We start from the raw sequence: 18,074 nt of genomic DNA, 5'->3' as shown, positions 1-18,074 counted from the left end.
AAAATTTTTTTAATTTTATTTAGTTGGATTTATTATTATTAGTTAGTAGTAGTATTTTTATTAGAATTGGTATTATTATTGTTGTTGTTAATATACAATCATTGTAAATATTGATAATTTTTTTTGAGCTACTTGACTAATTTAAATTTCCCCATTGGGGGATGTATTTTTCTATTCTATTATTTTCTCCGCATTTAACCCATCCGGGTTGGCAGCTGTTGAACACACACATGCACAGGGTCACACACTCATGGAGACAGATGCCATGCACACTGGAGCGGTGGGCAGCCAATCACAGCGCCCGGGGAGCAGGGGGGGTACGGTGCCTTGCCTTGCACCTCAGCCGTGAGGTGGACTGCCACCCCTCCAGCCGTCAGTTCACCAATCTGTGAGCAGTGAGAGTGGGAATCGAACCGCCAACCTTCAGGATGACCCACCCTCACTGAGCCATGGCCGCAGAGGCATAAATAAGCATAAATATGTCCGGTAAAAGGTGATATTAAACCCTCAACAATATCAAAGATACCTGATTTGTCCTTGGAAGAATAACTTTGGAAGAGAATTACCTTTTAATTGACACGTAAAACCGTTTCTTATTTTGATAACAACCCAAACGAGTGTGTAATTTAGTTTTTTTTATAATTGATTCTATTTAAACACATAAATCAATTCAATGATGATTTGTGAAGGAACATATCTTCATGTTCTTATCTGAATGACACATTAACAGCTGAGAGAACAATGCACTGATGCTTTCAGGTAGTGCAGTTGTTCAGGGTGAAAAGATACAGATGAACAAAAGTTATATGAATTTGAATCATATTTTATTGATGATATAATATGATGTATGGAGAAGGTTTTATATTCATTTGAGGTTGACAAGCTGTTGACGAGTCTTGTGTGCGAGTTCTAAACGCTGCTGTGTCTTTCTCTCTCGATGGTTTTCTCTTTGTACTGGCGGGCGGCGGTGTTTTGGCGTCATGTATTTCTTTAATTTCCTCCACGCTGAAGGCACCGCTGGTCTTTCTTCTGAGGGCTCACATTGGTCCACGAGTTGTGCTGGAACTGCTGTGTCTTCTGTGGGATGTAAGGCTGCTGATGTTTTACAGTCCTCTGGATGTTTAGAGGCTGGTTCCATTTCAAGGACGATGACGAGTCTTTCTTGGATTTGGTTTTCAGAGGAAACATTTCCTTTTGGCGGCTCTGAGACATCTTTTGACTGTTGGACTAATTCCACTTCGACTTGACTCATCAGTTCTGGCACCATGTCCGATCCAGCCTGATGAGCCAAGTCTAATGGGGCAGCCGTCCTCATTAGGACATTTAATTGACTTCCTTAACCTGAACCTAACCCCTGACACTTTACCAGGACCCAGAGCTATAGAGTAAATACTTTTCTTTTTACACCACTCTGCCAGGACCCAAAGTCAGTACTTGCATCTCAAAGGGCCCTGTCGGGTTTAAAAAAGTGGTACACACGCGCACAAATACACGGAGTCGCTCGTGAGTGAAAGGTGGAGTTTCTCGCGAGGTGGTGCTGCTCTCAGCTGCAGCTAAAAAAAAACCAAAAAAAAAAAACCCAAAGTGGCTCAACCTGACGCGTCAGTATTTTTTGTTTGTAACGAGGTGACGGCTCGAGACCAGCAGGTCTCAGTCTATTTACACAACCAGGAGCCGTCGAGGCAGTTTTGCTTTTCAAGCCAACCTTTTACGTTTTCTAACATTTTCTACGGTGTCGGCTGAAGTGCCAGGTGGAGACTTGAACCCGCGACGGTAAGTGAACTTAAAGTTCCTCAAGTTGACTCGACGAACATATTACCAGCTCACGTACATGACAAGCACCTTGTCCCTTTATGTGTTTCTGTGTTATATATTTTTCCCCTCAATAACGCTTTTAAGTGCCGTTTTGTTGTGCCTTTGCGTCTTAAATAACATTGTCGTATACGTTATAAGCAATTTTGGCTTAAAAGTGCGAGGAGCACCGCGATACCACGAGCCACAAGCGTGTTAATGGAGTTGTATAAATAAAATAAAAAAACGAGTGAAAGTCTCTTTATGAAGCTCTATGTGAAAGGTCCGAAACACAAGCCGGAGAGATATCTGGGTCAGCTTCAGTGGAAAGTGCGAGCAGCTGCATCTGTGTGCAACCACAGAGAGGGTTTCAGCGAGCGTCATGCTAATTTACGGGAACTGTCAGGGGTGTATTGAAAGATAAACCCACCTAAATTGAGGTTAAAGGGTCCTGACTCCCAATGAGGCAGAGGAACATTTGCAAGACTTTGTTTTCCATTTCTTAACGAACATCACGCAATCCTTAATCCATCGGTGGGGAATATAACGACGCGTAAAGGCTGATATGAATGCCTCTTAAAGTACAGCCGAGTATCTGTGTGCAATCATTTATTAAACAGGTCTCAATTCAGAAGTACAGATTCTGTCCCCACCGTTGCCCGTTACCACATACCTCCTAAGAGTGACCCACCTAACATTTAGAGAAAAGTCCCTTGTGTGGGAGACACTTTGTCATGTGCTGGTGAGCTTTCATACAAATCAAAAAGACACTTCTAGATGTGTGGGCTGATTGAACAAGAGAGGAGGCATCAATCACCCTTAGAAATGCAAAATATTACGGCTCTGTCTACCCCTTATCTTTCAACCAGATATTTCCTTTCGCCATTTTCCTCTCAAACTGAGTCCCCCTCTGTAGACGTTCAGATGCGGCTCGAACGAGAGACACATGGAAGTCAGGAGGAGAAGGCCCAATGATGCTGCCCACCTCAGTCAACTCGGTTTCAGCTCCAAATAGGTGAGCACGACTGCAATCATGATGCCTTGCGATGCAGCTTGGTGCAGCGTAACATGTTGGCTTTTTCTGTTGTGTTATGCAACTTTTTAGTGCGGATCCTGTTCAGATCAGCTACTGTAGATCTCTGCTTCGATAAGAAATCATGAAAGTAGAGCTTATTGCATGTTAGAGGAGACGGCAAGTGTGAAGCAGAAATTCCTCTAAGGATTTATGGTTATGAACAGTGTTCATTTGTTAAAGTTGATCAACTCCTCGCTCACTGTTGTAACAGCCTACTGAGCACTCGCCATAATACACCTGAAGAGGACGATGAGACCATGAAGGCAGAGGAGCAAGACGCCAGTATTGTCCACAAGCTGGACTCCACCTCCAACTCCGAGGGTCAGCCCCAACTCCCACGGCACGCCGCAGTCTCTAATGACTCCATGTTCAATGGACGGAGGTGGAACAGAGAGCAGGAACACTCACTGCCCCTGACCAGCTCGAGCCACTGTTCATCCAGGCCCTCTCACAGCTTGCTGGCTGGATACAGCCAGCCAACTCCGTACCCAAGCCAGGTCAGCCAGCTCTACCCAAGCGTAGCCAGCGGCTGGTCGGGGTACCCCAACAGCCTGCCTTCCTGTCCAAGCCAGAAAGATTACTCCAGCTGCTCTGAGGACAGCTGCCTCTCCAGATACAAGTCCCTTCCCCTCCCTGCCCAAAACAGCACCGACGTGATGAGCTTAGAGCAGCCTTTCTCCCTGCGCTCCAACCCGCCTTTGGCCGAATTTTATCACCACACGTTGTCTCCATACTCGTGCCCACCTCAGGCACCCTCCTGCTGTGCTCAGTGCCCTGCAGACGCCTATAGCAGGAGGCCCGTGGCCAACAAACACCCCTGGCCTCAGCACCATCCAGCTTACGGCCCGTACTGTAAGTCTGCTCATTTGTCTTCCAACTTTGTACCAAAATATACTGCATAAACAGCACCAACAGTGAACAAGTGTTACATTCATGTTACCGCAGTATGATAAGCAGTTAACCCGTACATCTTTGCTCCAGATCCAGGAGACTGTAGACTTCCAGGAGCTGGTTTTACACAGATGTGAGCTTTTTCAAGTTCTAATTGTGCCTCATTCATTTGACAGCTTGTCTTAAATGCTTGTGATTGATCGTATTTTTATTTATTTTTTTAACGTCATACAGCGGCCTCAATGCTCCAGCCACCCCAGGACACCCAACTTTCAGCACACCGCTGTCTGTGGAGCAGAGTGAGTGTCCAGCATCACATCAGGAGTTGGTCAGATTATCAACAGTATATAACATTTACTCTATCTATCTATTCCCTTTTCGCTACAGGGAGGGTCTTCGTCACTTACGAAGCGGACAACGACAAGCACGTCAAAGAGATTATCAACTTTGTTGCGCTGCTGCGACACAATGGCTTTGATACTCATGTATGAACAAGTCGTTGTTTTGTGGAGCTGAGCCACAACTCTATAGAAACTGGAAGGGGGGAGCAGTTTTCTGTCATAATGGATAAGACATGTCATTTTTCAAATTACATAATCACTGATTTAAGGCGAGAGAGTATGAGAATTAAAAAAAATCAAAAGGGTGAATTTCATTCAAGTCGAAGAGAAGTCTAGACTTGTTTTTACTCTGCATGATTGGATTCAGTCTGTCAGATTTATTGACATCTTGACAAACTCTGACATTTTTTTCTGTAATTAAGATGTGACTCAGATGCCTTTGTTTCAGATCGACATTTTTGAGCAGCAGTTCAGAAGTATAAGCAAGATTGACTTCATGGAGCGGTACCTCAGTGAGGTGAGATCAGTCGCATTCCTTTAAATTCATAAAGATGGGTAAAAAACAAACAAACAAAAAGATTATAATCGAGGAAGTTGTTTTAACATCTTGAGCTTTTTCACTCATGAGTGAACTTGTCTTATAAAGCTGTTTTATAATTGCACAAGAATGAAAATGGTTGCCACCTGGAGCCTTTAACGGAGTCCTGTCACCCGCTCTCACAGAAAGAGTACTTGATCATCATTATCATCAGTCCCAAGTACTACGAGACAGTGACGGCCTCGCCTTTTAACCTGGAGAACGACGAGAGGACGTTCAACACGGTTTACATACATAAACAGGTAAACCATAAAACCCCCTAACCATGTTTGCTTTGAACAGTGCTGAGATTTAAGACGTGTGAGTGATTTCCTTGTATCTGTCGCCTAGCTCCAGAATGAATTCATCCAGAATGGAAGCAAAAATTTCAGGTTCATCCCCATTTTGTTCCCTGGAGCTAAAAAGGTAAATGCCGTGCTCCTCTACATGATAATGTACATGCCTGAGTGTTTCGCTTAATTTACTCCCTGTCAGTGAGTGATTAATCTACATATTTATGGTGTGAAACGTGTGTGGTACATACTGCTGAACCCCCAAAACCTCAACTGTGTCATAATCCGCTCGCTTGCTTTTTCTTTCTTTTGGTTTTGTTTTGTTTTTTTTTCCTGTCAGTGTCATGTTCCGAACTGGCTTCAAAACACGCAGGTTTATGGTTGGCCACGTGATCGGGACGACATTCTACGGCGGCTGATGCGGGTGGAGAAGTATAACCCGCCTCCTATTGGGGAACTTCCAACCATAGTTTCCATTCCCCTCTAGAAAACTAATCTGAGGACAGACGGGACTGAAATCTGTCACCCACTGCTGAGGTGAACAGGGATGTTTTCATGTGCGACTGTAGACTGTTGGGTGCTTTCTGAGCCGTTTCCATGGGATATGTTGTGCTAGTTCCTTTTTAAGTGAACATACAGAAATGAGAAAAAGGAGGCCAGCTTTTTGTCCTTGCAGCTTGTCACCGCTTACACCCTGAAAAAGACAATTAAAAAAATCAGACATGCCGTCTGAACACGGTTTCTCATTGATAAGTCTTTTCATGTTTCACTCGGAGTAGTGTGCGCATTATATGATTAGAACTGAAAGCTATTTGCACAGTGGAACAGTGAGGCTTTCATTTACAATCCGTAAACACTGACAGATAGTTCACATGCTCCATCATATTGTGCTTATTTAATGCAAACAGTTCCCCAACTGGACGCAGTTTTGCCCTCGTACAACAGAAACAGAGATGTACTGATTTAATATGCTGTTTTTTTTCCATGAACATTGTAGACTGACGCATGTTGTTTAAAGGAGAATCAAAGTAGCGGTTTGTGTCTGTTAGTATTAACTCAATAAAGAATCTTATACAGGTGTGTACAGACAGCACTGGAGGCATGTTTCCACTTCTCATATCAAGTTATATCAAGACCTTTTTTTTTTAATTTTTCGGTCTCTAGATGCTTTACTAATCGACTTGGCACCGTCGAGGACGGCAGAACTTCTAAACCAATATTCATTGAATTATTCTCCAGAGAGAAAAGTCTGAAATTTTATTTCTGCTCTGAATGAAAATGGTCGGTGGATCTTTCAAGCTAAATAGTACTGAAAAGTGCGTTTTTTGCGTTTGCGATGATTAGTTTTGGTCAGATCCATGAACCTGGCTTACCTGCAGTGCTGGCCCTACGCCTCATAGTTAACAAGACAAGCAGAGACCTGGATTCATTTGCCTCCAGGCCAGTAAGAAGATGTTTCAAATATGTGAGTCATGAGAACGTCAACACGTTCACCGTCATTAAAAAGATGCACAAACATGCCGCAGCCTTTTGTCTCTTTTAAACGTCAGCAGGAATCCAGCCGAGCTGCTCGCCTTTTCTCACACAGCTTCGGAGCTGTCAAGCAGAGCCGCACGCAAGAAACGCCGTGCCTCTCTGGTTCTGGCAGCTCGCGCTGAAATGTTTCAACAGGATGTCGTATCGAGATAAGTAGCTGACGCAGCTGCCTGCCTGATGTGTGGTAGGGCAAGAATCGGCAAATTTCTACTCAAAACGGGGTCATCACAGGCTGCTTGTGGTTACAGAGAAATCACATGCAACACTGACACATTTAAAGAGAATGCGCAGAATCGGATGCGTTGTTCGTCCCAGAACAGGTTGCATGAATCAATCCTGCATCTGAAACGGCGGGAAAGAAAGCAGCGTCCAGATGCGGATTAATACTTTATCTTCTCAAGAAGTAACACTGCAGATGTTCATACAGACATAATTTAAGAAAAATCTGAATACAGTGTTTTCATATGTTCATCCATATATTGAAAAGTACATGAAATAATATTAATTTTAATAACATAAGCACAAAATAACAATGACATCTGTAATAAAAGTGGATTACACAGTGACATTTTATGTAAATAACTCTTAAGAATTAGGTAACAGAGACAAATATCAGACAATAGTTCCATTTACTGCATGTAAAAACAATGAAGTGCTATTTGTTCAAAGCTACAAAATACATTTAAAAAGCAGGAAGCGTTTTTTATTTCCTTCAAGGAAAAGTACTATAAAATAAGTTACAGTACAGTGAATTTGTCCAAACCGACTTTTGTTCCCGTCTTCCAGCTTTTTGTAAGCACAAACAGAAGTAACTCAGAAGTAAAGAGAGATTGTTTGAAAGTCATCTTCCCCAAAAAGGAATTGTACAGCCGGGCTGTCGTCAGTAACTGCATATCTAGTGTGTTCGGATGTGTAATTGCCACACAAATGCTTCTGAAAATGTGAAACACTTGGATCTTCATCTGCACGTCACATGTCCTGTCGCCTTAGTAGAAAGAACTTTGTACTTCATGAGCTCAGAAAATTTGACAAATACTTCATGTTTAGTCACAATAATACAGAGGCGAGCCCTCATACATCGTCAGCCGGTAAAGGAGGTATGTTGAACCTTGGTCTTGTGAAAAAAGCCATCTTCTCTCTGCAGACAAAGAAGAAAAGTTATCATAACTTACTTTTAATGTTTTATCCAGTAAAAAAGCCAGTTTCTGTTCAAATTAGGGCTGGGCAACGATTAAAATTTTTAATCTAATTAACCACATGATTTCCCTGATTAAATACGATTAATCACATTTGTACACAAAATCCAAAAATGAATTAAAAAGTAGTGTATAGCTTTTAGCATTTAGTTTTATTGCCATATAAATGAAAGTGCCATAACATTTGTTGTGCAAACACACTTTTAACATCAGCATCTTTCTGTAGTTTTTATGTAGAAGCCTCGCTCCACTGTCTGTTTCCTTGAATGACTTGCTGCTATCAGTTGTGTGTTTTGCCTTTAAGTGATATTTTAGACTGGAACTACTACGCTGAGAAGACAATTCAACTTGGCAGAGTTTACAGATGACTTTGGTTCTGTCGACTCCGCCGTCTGGAAGAACTTTAAAATGAAAATGGCAGAGTAAAAGTTCCGTACCCTTCTCCATGTTTGGTGGATCCGCCGATTACTTTCTTTTCCTGTTCCACAGCAGACAGCAACAGACTTTTACAAAATAAAAGCCTGTGAGCGACAGACTTTTACAATAATAAAATAAATAATAAAACAGGGGTGGTCCGTGGCGTAGTGGGTTGAGCAGGCGCCCCATGTACAGAGATTATAGTCCTCGCTGCAGCTGGCCCCGGTGCGAGTCCCGCATCGGATAGCCCTGTGCTGCGTGTCATTCCCCCTCTCTCTGCCCCCTGCTTCCTGTCTCTGAACTTTCCTATCCATTAAAAGGCACAAAAGCCCATAAACAAAAAAACAAAAATAAAATAAAACCTGCGTTAATGCGCGATAAAATATTTATCGGCGTTAAATAATTAGCGAGTTAACGCGATAATAACCAGTTAAAATCTCTTACATGTTCATTGTTGACTCCTGTCATGTGTACCACCTAAATCAGAATAGTGGGTGAAGAAATGAATCCAATTAAGTTGGGTAAATGCTGACCATCACAAACCATACTGGTCAAATAAAAGACGAACGTGTTCACGACAACAGATACTCCTTTAACAGGAAAAAACTGGTGAAACAGCAGCTCTTACAGAGTCGGAGCTATGCAGGAGTATTTGGTTATTTATCGAGTAAACCTATTATTTAAAACTTATTTAAACATTCTGGACGGATCCATTAACCTGTCGCTGCACCATGTACCAACATTTCAGGCGAGTCCCTACTTTGTTGTAGAGCACGAGCATCTGTGAAAAAAGGCCGTTAACATTTCACTCGTCTGCAACAGTGAGTTCACAAACAAGTGCAGCAGCTAAAGCAGGAAACACACTCTGTAGAGTGTGTTTCTGTAGAGTTACAGAATGAAAGCCGAGCAGGAGTCAGCGTCCCAACCTGAATGTCTGCACGGGCAGGGGCTCCTTCTGGCTCTGCCCTCTCATCTGCAGAACCTCTTTGGAAGCCTTCCTCAGCCTCCTCTCTGCTGCCTCCTCTTGACGCTGCTCTTGCTTGCTTTGGCTGGCCTGTAAGCAGCAAAAACAGTCAACGACTGCCACGGCGGGACCGGGCTAAACTGCACATGTTGCAAAGTAACCGTGGCGAACCCCGCTTCCATTCTCACCTGCCTCTGGGCCTCTCTGAGTAAGCAGCGGAAGCGCTCGTCCCTCAGGGCCCAGTGGGGAAGCTCGTTGGCCTCCTTGGATTGGGGCTCCTCCAGTCTCAGCTTCAGTTCCCTCAGGGAGCTCAGCTCCTCCATCAGCTGCCTCTGACGAGTCCTGCAGGCCTGAAGATCCAGCTCCAGGTCCAGGGAGGTGCGTGTTGGCTGCTCGACTAGGGAGGAGCGGTATGACTGCTGCTGGCACACACAAATACGCCTCAGGTAAACAATGGATTAAGACACTCGTACATCCTCAGGCTACGGAACAAATAATGAAACCGCACCTGCTTATATCGCAATGTTCTTCTTTCCAATGTGTTTCTGACAAAAGGGGATTTCTTTGGTAAAGTTGAGCTGTCACTGTCACTGCGGTATAACTGAAACAAAAGGTAAAAAACAGCCGCGTTATGGAGAGAGGGCACCACACATGGCTGCCTAAATCACCGAGCTGTAAATAAAAACCATCACTGATTAATATCCTTAAATCATTGATTCTACCTCGAATGAAAAACTCACCCTGCAGACATACTGACTCCGGGCGCCGGGGGAGAAGGTCTGAGAGCGAACAATGGTGCTACCACGCATGAACGGCGAAGCGTGGCCCCAGCGACCTCCCCTCTCTTTAGGCCGGACTCGCATCGGCTCTGGGAACACGCCCTCCGTCATGGTGGCCTTCTCCACCTGAGAAAATGTGCGAGCAGACACTTAAATGTCAGATCTTTTTAAAATTTCTCAGGGGGTAAAATCCTACACACTACCACTGCTCCAAACTTCACCTTCAAGGTAGACTGTTTGCTGGTTGTCTGATCACAGCGCCCCCCGGTGGTGATGCAGATGCCCTCTGCGCACAGCCCCTCTGAGCAGGGAGCCGTAAACGGCGTGCTGTTGCTGCAGCCGCTGTCCACCGACTCCGCCTGCCAACTCCTGCAAAACACATCTTTGTAATAACAAAAAAACCAAAACACAACTTGTATATGACACCACAGAGGCTGCTTCGAATGGTAAGTACAGTCACCTCTCGGATGTCGCTTCCCCACGCTCGTCCCTCTTCGCCAACCTCTGCAGCTCCAACTCTGCGTCCCGCTCCTCCAGGTGGGTGGAGGTATTACGGGAGAGCAGACTGCACACAGTGTCCTGGAACGTCAGAGAGTAAACACCATCTTTACAGTGTTAAGACCCCCCCCCCCTCATACATCCTTTCTGACAGTTTCTAAGTGGCTACCATGGCTCTGGGTCTTTGCTCTTCCTCCTGGCTGTCGTGGTGTCTGCGGTGGCTGAGGCTCTTCTGTTCAGGCCTCTGTGTCTCAGGTCCGTTTAACATTTGGACTCGCAGCCAGTGGTAAACCATCTCTGCACTCCCCTCGCAGTCTGCCAGGCTGACCTGGGCTGTACCCTGCAGGAACAACCGGATTTAGAAGATTAGAGCTGCCCCTTCATTCTCCACCAGTTGTGGGATTGTTGCTGCAGAGCCTTTCAGACCCACCAGTAGCTCCTCCTGAGCCTGGGGTCCCAGCGAGCAGACAGACAGCTGCAGAGCACACACCGCCAGGGCGTTTGCGGGGACAGGAATGCGGAAGCCTTCATTGAAACTCATCTGGCTTTGGGGCTCCAACGCTGTACAACAGTAAAACGCACAGGCCCTGCTGGCGTCCAGTGGAATCAGGTGCACCTTCACGTACCTGAACATCAACAAAGGAACACGGCTAAAATTCACAGAGTTCTTGATGATGCAATACTTGACCCGAGAGTCTAGATTCAGTCTACCCGTCTCACTTTTAACTGTCACACGAGCGAGTACAGCCGAATTCACGGCACAGACATTTCTAAGTGACTGAAATCGGGATTTTGCGTGATGATGTCTGTGGTTATGAAATCAGAATTTTATCAGAGCAGAGCGACACGCTTAAAGTGACTGGGTTCACACGTAATCTTAATGGGCTGATGTTCAGTCCAACCGATGCTTCACCGTTTTTTTTTTTAACCAAAAGATGGAAGTGTGGACAACGTGCAGAGCGACCAGGCCCGTGTGAATCTGGTTGAGTGCAAACATGCTGGAAGACTCGACCATCCAGATAAGTATCATACGTGTCGACTGCTGCTCTGCAACACAATGGCACTAAAGTCATTTCCTTTTTGCAAAAAAATATTCTCTTAAGTACACATGCAGGTGACTTTTACTTTTCTCTTCCTCGAGCGCTTTTTGTAACCCTCTGATCTGCTGTTGTGTTGTTGATCGTTTTGACTTTTCGGTGCCAGTTTATGTTGTTTTACAGCCCACTTTTCACGAGGTAATAAACCTGCGTAATAACTATCCTCACCTCAATGTTTCTCACTTTAGGCCACACCCTCCCTCGTTTAGCCAAATACAAATGATTCGATCTGACATACATCTTACTTTACAAGCTTTGAAGGTGGGAAATGTGCACAGGCATTATAATGAAGTCAGAACAGTTGCTTCATAATTAAGAATGCAGTTTGAATTAATCTCAGACTGTTAAATTCAGCTGGTGCTGAAGTTATTTTCTAACATTTTGACCCAGACAGAGAAGCTCTTCCTGCTTGCAGAACACAAAGTGAAAACCGCTTCATTACTCAAACGACATGAGTTGTTTTTCCTCTTTTCGTTTTTGCACTCTTCGCTGAATACCTTTCCAAAACGACAGCCTTTATCATCAGAGCTGAAGGTACTCACACTTTGTAGCCATCTCTCACAACGGTGCAATTCAAATTCTTGAGCTGAAGCAGGTGCAGTCGAAGAGACTGAGAAGTGGACTCCCATCTGTACAGAAAAACAGTTCCACTTAACAACGACAGAAAATACAGAAGCCACCTGCACACACACTTGATTAACAGTTTACTCACAACAGCCCCAGCTGGATCTGCGTGGGCTCGCTCACAGACGACAGCTCTTTCATGTATGACAGCTCATCAAACTCCTCTGTCCTGGTGGAGCAAATAAATGAGTAGATTGATCATCTGAGGGTACACAACATTGTGGTGTTTGTCTAGTTTTAGCATGGCCAGGGTGGACTTCCTCTCACCTCCTGCCCCACGCCTCAAACACGCCGCTGTCGGTGGCCAGAGCATCTTCAGAGACGCCTGCAGAGACTCTCCTGGCTCTCCTGCCACTCCTGTTGGCGCTGTTTCCCCTCAGAGTCACTCCTGCAGAGAAAAACAGCCAGTTCTCAATCATCATTGGCTGTTTCTTTTTCAATTTTATTATTTGGTAGAAAAATCAGATCTTCACTTGCCAGTGGAGGTGAAAGCCGTCTGAGCTCCGCCGTCTCTATGAACCTTGTTGTCCAGCTGGTGCACGGCGGCGGGGCTCGCCGCGTCCTCGCTGCTCAACAAGGCCGTGTGCGGCAGGGTTTGAGACTGGGCCCGCAGCCCCTCCAGCAGGCCACGGCCCGCCTGCTCCATGTACTCCTCCGTCATCTGGGTGAGGGGGCATTCCTGGGGGGCAGAGTGGTACGGTGTGTCCATTGGGGAGCTGGGCGGTGACAGGGAGGAGAGCGAGGAGCGGGAGGAGAGGGAGGCAAGCGACTGAGGGGTGTCGTGGGAACGTTTGCTTTTGCTCTGGGTCAGGGGGTCAGGAGTGAACGCGGAGCAGTCTCTGGACACGCCCTCTGGGGGAAGAAGGTAACGCATGTGGGAGTCAAGCGGCTCTCCTGCCCCCTCGTGGCGCTCATACTGCGGGAGGCCGTAGATGTCACTGAAACTGATGGAGCTCAGGGAGCCTCGGCTGGATGCCAGGGAGCCCCGACTGGAGGCTAGAGAGCCGCGGCTGCTGCTGGACGACACCGTCAGAGAACTGGCCGACAGGCTGGAGACAGAGGAGTGGAGAGCAAATAAGAAAAGGCACCAATGTGGAACGAGGAGGGAATGAAATCTTTAAGAACGAGCGTGTGCTGCACCTTTTCAGCTGGGTATGAAGGTAGGTGGTGATCCGTGTTGCCTCCTCCAGCTGTCTGAGCAGAACATTTCTCTTCTCCTGCTGCAGGATCCTGTCAGGCATGTGGGTGACATTATGACAAATTCTCAGCTCAAAGTTCGACGACAGCCTTCTGTGTAACATGTTAAAAGCAATGGGCCTCATGCCAGAACCACTCGTACGAACAGATTTGCTCTTAAGTCGTGCATACGAGTGATTTAAGAGAACATTCACCAATTTTTTCGTATTTTGAGTTTTCTTCCAGGTACGAACAGAATTCACGAGTGATCCAGAGCAAGTTTGCTTGATGAATGGATTGTAATATGCAGCTTGCTAGAGCCACAACTCCTGAGAGAAACAAGCCGATCAAACCCAACTCCACCACACGTCCAGGTCCTCACCGCCCTTGGAGGACGGGTGGTGAGGACGGAAACCTTTCAGAGGGAGATTGGAGACAGATCGGGTGTGTCCCAGTCCTCTGTGAGTCATGTGCTCCCCTTGGTCATCAAAGCTCTCATCAGTTTATCACCCATGGTACATCAAATTCCCATACATCGCTGTGCAACAAGTACAAACTAAGAGGGACTTTCATGCCATGGCTGGACTGCCAAACATAATTGGAGCACTAGACTGCACACATATACGTATCAAAGCTTCACCTTACGCTAGTGCTGGGCGGTATACCGGTTCACACCGAATACCGTTTATAATTTCGTTATGATATGAATTTTTAATATACCGCCATACCGGTGTATTTGATTACACAACGGGGGGAACGCTGCGTCGCGCGACATTGTTTGAGACGGGACCCTTTTCAGTGTTGCGCTTCTAAAAACGCATGTTTACTGTCTATTTTTAACGCTATTTAAAAAATACTCGTATTCGTTAAGCTGCATTTCCTTTCCCTGCTCTCCCTCCGTCTCTGTCAGTCATGCGTCTCTCTCGCATAGCCTACTCACACACACACACACAGCCCCTCCCCTCCATGCACACCGCGTGTGTCTCCATCAGCGAGATCTTCCCTGGAAGCTTGCTAGCTTCAGCGTCGTTAGATTAGCTCAACCGAAAGAAGACGGCTGGCGAAATTCACAAAAGGTTGGTATCACGTGCAACTTTATAAAATCACACATTAAAAAGTCCTATAAAAATATTTTTAATACAATGTTGTCCCGTCCCGACCCTTAGCAAACAAGCGATTACGCCTTCTTTATAAAGTTAACTACTCGCAAGTTTGCCGTAAAAAAAAAAAAAAAAAGTAGTTTGTCAAGGTCTAAACACTAGCAGCTGTGAATCAAATAAAGTAGGTTTTTTAAACTCTTACACTGAATGTTTGCTGCTTCAATCCAGATGAGTATTGAAAAATATTTTCCGCGATTGAAAAAGAGACGTGTTGAGGATGAGGACCAGCCTGAACCGGAGGTATCAGTCTGAAACATAGCTGAACAGTCCGACCAGTGTAATTACTATGTTATTAATTTGTTTACAATGAAGATGTGAGTATTAATACAATAAAGTTCTGTGTGACCAATTATTAACGAAGGAATTATTTAGAAGAATTTTTATTTTCATTTTTAATTCTGTTCTCAATCTGTAGAAAATGCTGTGAACACCTGATTATGCATGAAAAAAAAATACCGTGATATACCGTGAAACCGTGAAAAAATACCATGATATGTATTTTTGGTCATACCGCCCAGCACTACCTTACGCATTCCCTTTTCTCAACCACAAACAGTACCACGCCATTAACGTCCAAACCAAATTAAAACTGCTTTATCGCACAGATTATTCTGGCATGTTGCGTTTTGCACAATATTGCCACAAACAAGGGTCTCCCACTACCTGAACCAGCCCAGGCAGACAACATGCCAGAAGACCCCCCTCATAAACCGCCCCATCAAAGAGCCATCGTGATGAGGCAACAACTGAGTGCACAGCTTCAGTTGCAGTCATCGAGCGCCTGGCCATGGCGAGACATTTTTTTTTTAAAGCCATTTTCATATCAAACCATTGCTTCTTTATTTCGGTGACATTACGAACTACAGGTGACACGGTATTAACAGCACTCGTAATTGCTTCCCATTTCTCCCCTTTAGCAAGTTCTGTAATTCCACTGCTGACACTGCTAGAAATGACAGATTTTTGGATCTTTGAAAGCAGAACTTCAATCTCAGAGTCCGTAAAGTTTTTTGTTTTTTTAAGGCTTGGTGCCATTCTCACGACTCAACACTTGCTGGCACAGGAGAGAGGAAAGCGTAGCCTTATATGGTATTATTTAGGGCGTAGAGTATGCAAATGTACTATCCTTGTGCACGTGCACTTAAATACGCATGGGTGGCATTCATCATTTACAGTGCACAGTGAAAATGAGTACACCCCTGTTGAAAAGTAACATTTTGAACAATATTTTAATACACACACAAGTTATTCCCAAAACGTGCATAGAGTAAGTTTAATACAACATCTGTTGAGCTTACAACAGAAAAGAAAGATCAATAATATAACTTAAATGACCTATTTGTCCATTTTTGTGAAATTATGCTGGTGCAAAAGTGAGTACACCCCTATGTTAAACTCCCTGAGAATGGGCCGTGTTGGCCCGAAATGTCATGAAATGAAAAGGCATTAAAAGGGAGGTCATCGTTGTGCGTTTCATCCTTGGCTTACATTGAAATTTTACATTTTGAGTCTGCACCAGGCTAAAAGAGACGTGTGTGAGATTTGACTGAAATCCTATGGAGAGTATCATGATCTGCTTCAGTAGTCACAGTACATGTTGACAAGCATGTTTCTTTTGGTGAAATTCAGCTTCCTACTGTTGATGGCATCCATACAGCCCCAAACCATGTCACTCCCACTACTATGCTTGACTTTAAGCATGGGGCACTTTTCTTTGTACAAATCACTTTTTACCACCACACATGCTTGACACCATCGAAAGCAAATTTGTTTATCATTGTCTCATCAGAGACAAACAAACTAAGGATATGGATTGCTGGAACCGTGTCCTGTGATCTGATGACACCAAGATGAACAAATTTGCTTTCGATGGTGTCAAGCATGTGTGGTGGTAAAAAGTGATTTGTACAAAGAAAAGTGCCCCATGCTTAAAGTCAAGCATAGTAGTGGGAGTGACATGGTTTGGGGCTGTATGGATGCCATCAACAGTAGGAAGCTGAATTTCACCAAAAGAAACATGCTTGTCAACATGTACTGTGACTACTGAAGCAGATCATGATACTCTCCATAGGATTTCAGTCAAATCTCACACACGTCTCTTTTAGCCTGGTGCAGACTCAAAATGTAAAATTTCAATGTAAGGCAAGGATGAAACGCACAACGATGACCTCCCTTTTAATGCCTTTTCATTTCATGACATTTCGGGCCAACACGGCCCATTCTCAGGGAGTTTAACATAGGGGTGTACTCACTTTTGCACCAGCATAATTTCACAAAAATGGACAAATAGGTCATTTAAGTTATATTATTGATCTTTCTTTTCTGTTGTAAGCTCAACAGATGTTGTATTAAACTTACTCTATGCACGTTTTGGGAATAACTTGTGTGTGTATTAAAATATTGTTCAAAATGTTACTTTTCAACAGGGGTGTACTCATTTTCACTTTGCACTGTACGCAGGTCGTTTACACACTTTTCCGAAGTGAAGATCGTTTGTTGAATCTGACGTGGCGTGTTTGTACGAGACCTTCATTCAAAAAAAGTGAGAGAAATTTAGAATAAAAATATGAAAAATGTTCTTGCATGAGGCCCAATGTGTGGTCAATTCCAAAATCCAAAACAAGTATTTCATCACATCTTAACCTCTTCTGCTTTGCTGTGGCATACAGCCACCAGCAGGTCCATATCAGAAAACACTATTTTCATTTTTTAGGACAAATTATGAGGGCAGCCTTAGTTCCCCTCCAATTACAAGAGCATAGCTGCAAAATGACCAGATAACCTGTATGTGAATGAGATCTGTTCTGGTTTTCCTTCCCACCATCAGGCAGCATTTACAAACTCAAGTTTCATAAATATTTAGCTGCAGTTCCTACATTTAAGGCCAAGTTTCTGTGTCCATAACTTCCCTTATGACTATGAGAGAGCAGACAATCACAACTCTCACCTCTGATTGGCTCCCTGGCTTTGGGAGCTGTGGGCCCTCTGCACCTCCTCCTCCAGCCTGGAGCGCTCCTCCTCTAGCTGCAGCAGCGTCTCCGGCAGGTGCTGCTGCTTGCTGACCAGGATGATCTCCTGCAGGAGGGCCTCCTTCTCGCGCAGGAGCTGCATGAAGTCCCGGTCGCGGTCCGCCTCCGCCCGCCCCGACCAGCTCTCACTGTCCAACTGTGCTAGCTGGTGCTGTATGCTCTGCACCCTGACAGAAGAGCAGCGAGAGTCAAACAAAGACAGCACGGGTCAGCCCCTTCTTAAAAATATACCCCTCATATGTGGCACCGGCATGTTGATACGGATACAGCTGACAAATTTATAGCCAGCGGTGGGCGGGCACAAGCTGTGTTCATTTGGTTACGAGCGTTTGTTTACATAAACTTTGCTGGGAGCCAAATGTGCTTGGCACCCAGACTCAAGTACAAACACAGAGTTCACATGCCACGGTCAAGAGAGATAAATAAAATGCATCTTGCTTTACTCATACCCTGCTATGTAAGCTTACAAGGGGATAAAAATTAGCTTTGTTATCCAACTTCTTCAGTGTTAATATTTAGAGGCAGCGTTGGACGGTCAGCCGCCAAAAATATCATCAACCCTGCATTTCTGTTAGATTACACACCACTTCTGCAAGAAAAGTGTTGTGTTTTTCATGTTTATTTATTTAA

At 44.7% G+C, this 18,074-nt stretch overlaps 2 protein-coding genes across 3 annotated transcripts in view; one reads left to right on the top strand and one right to left on the bottom strand.

The window, feature by feature from the left end:
* Positions 1-1,576: 1,576 nt before the first annotated feature.
* On the top strand, positions 1,577-6,483 carry traf3ip2l (TRAF3 interacting protein 2-like). Of its 2 annotated transcripts, none has more exons than XM_075484769.1 (10): positions 1,577-1,773; positions 2,708-2,806; positions 3,078-3,718; positions 3,848-3,890; positions 3,992-4,056; positions 4,145-4,242; positions 4,547-4,615; positions 4,822-4,938; positions 5,027-5,101; positions 5,309-6,483. In XM_075484769.1, the coding sequence occupies exons 2-10, from the start codon at positions 2,763-2,765 to the stop codon at positions 5,453-5,455; spliced, it is 1,299 nt and encodes a 432-aa protein (XP_075340884.1). In that variant the 5' UTR covers positions 1,577-1,773; positions 2,708-2,762; the 3' UTR covers positions 5,456-6,483. The 2 variants fall into 2 exon arrangements, with proteins under 2 accessions (XP_075340884.1, XP_075340885.1); XM_075484770.1 differs by having other exon boundaries at positions 2,661-2,806.
* A 512-nt stretch (positions 6,484-6,995) lies between these two features.
* wwc3 (WWC family member 3) overlaps positions 6,996-18,074 on the bottom strand; it is a 32,331-nt gene continuing 21,252 nt past the window's right edge. The window contains exons 9-23 of the mRNA XM_075484768.1: positions 17,363-17,611; positions 13,220-13,309; positions 12,557-13,128; positions 12,347-12,467; positions 12,168-12,248; positions 11,998-12,084; positions 10,789-10,984; positions 10,528-10,698; positions 10,321-10,439; positions 10,082-10,229; positions 9,822-9,986; positions 9,590-9,682; positions 9,270-9,500; positions 9,044-9,171; positions 6,996-7,642 (exon numbers count right to left, since the gene is read on the bottom strand). Coding sequence (XP_075340883.1) covers positions 7,576-7,642; positions 9,044-9,171; positions 9,270-9,500; positions 9,590-9,682; positions 9,822-9,986; positions 10,082-10,229; positions 10,321-10,439; positions 10,528-10,698; positions 10,789-10,984; positions 11,998-12,084; positions 12,168-12,248; positions 12,347-12,467; positions 12,557-13,128; positions 13,220-13,309; positions 17,363-17,611 — 2,518 coding nt within the window. The 3' untranslated portion in view covers positions 6,996-7,575. The remainder of the gene's footprint in view (positions 7,643-9,043; positions 9,172-9,269; positions 9,501-9,589; positions 9,683-9,821; positions 9,987-10,081; positions 10,230-10,320; positions 10,440-10,527; positions 10,699-10,788; positions 10,985-11,997; positions 12,085-12,167; positions 12,249-12,346; positions 12,468-12,556; positions 13,129-13,219; positions 13,310-17,362; positions 17,612-18,074) is intronic.

This window comes from Odontesthes bonariensis, chromosome 15 (genome assembly GCF_027942865.1).
Source record: "Odontesthes bonariensis isolate fOdoBon6 chromosome 15, fOdoBon6.hap1, whole genome shotgun sequence".
NCBI classification, from domain to species: Eukaryota; Metazoa; Chordata; class Actinopteri; order Atheriniformes; family Atherinopsidae; genus Odontesthes; species Odontesthes bonariensis.
Note: the sequence above shows the minus strand (reverse complement) of the source record. Positions and strands in the feature narration are given on the sequence as shown.

What these genes read in the sequence shown, in the direction of transcription:
- traf3ip2l (XM_075484769.1), top strand. Translation starts at nt 2,763, where the DNA reads ATGATGCTGCCCACCTCAGTCAACTCGGTTTCAGCTCCAAATAG. An exon ending in ACAATGGCTTTGATACTCAT is followed by an intron (nt 4,243 to 4,546) that starts GTATGAACAAGT and finishes CCTTTGTTTCAG; the next exon opens with ATCGACATTTTTGAGCAGCA. An exon ending in TGGAGCGGTACCTCAGTGAG is followed by an intron (nt 4,616 to 4,821) that starts GTGAGATCAGTC and finishes CCGCTCTCACAG; the next exon opens with AAAGAGTACTTGATCATCAT.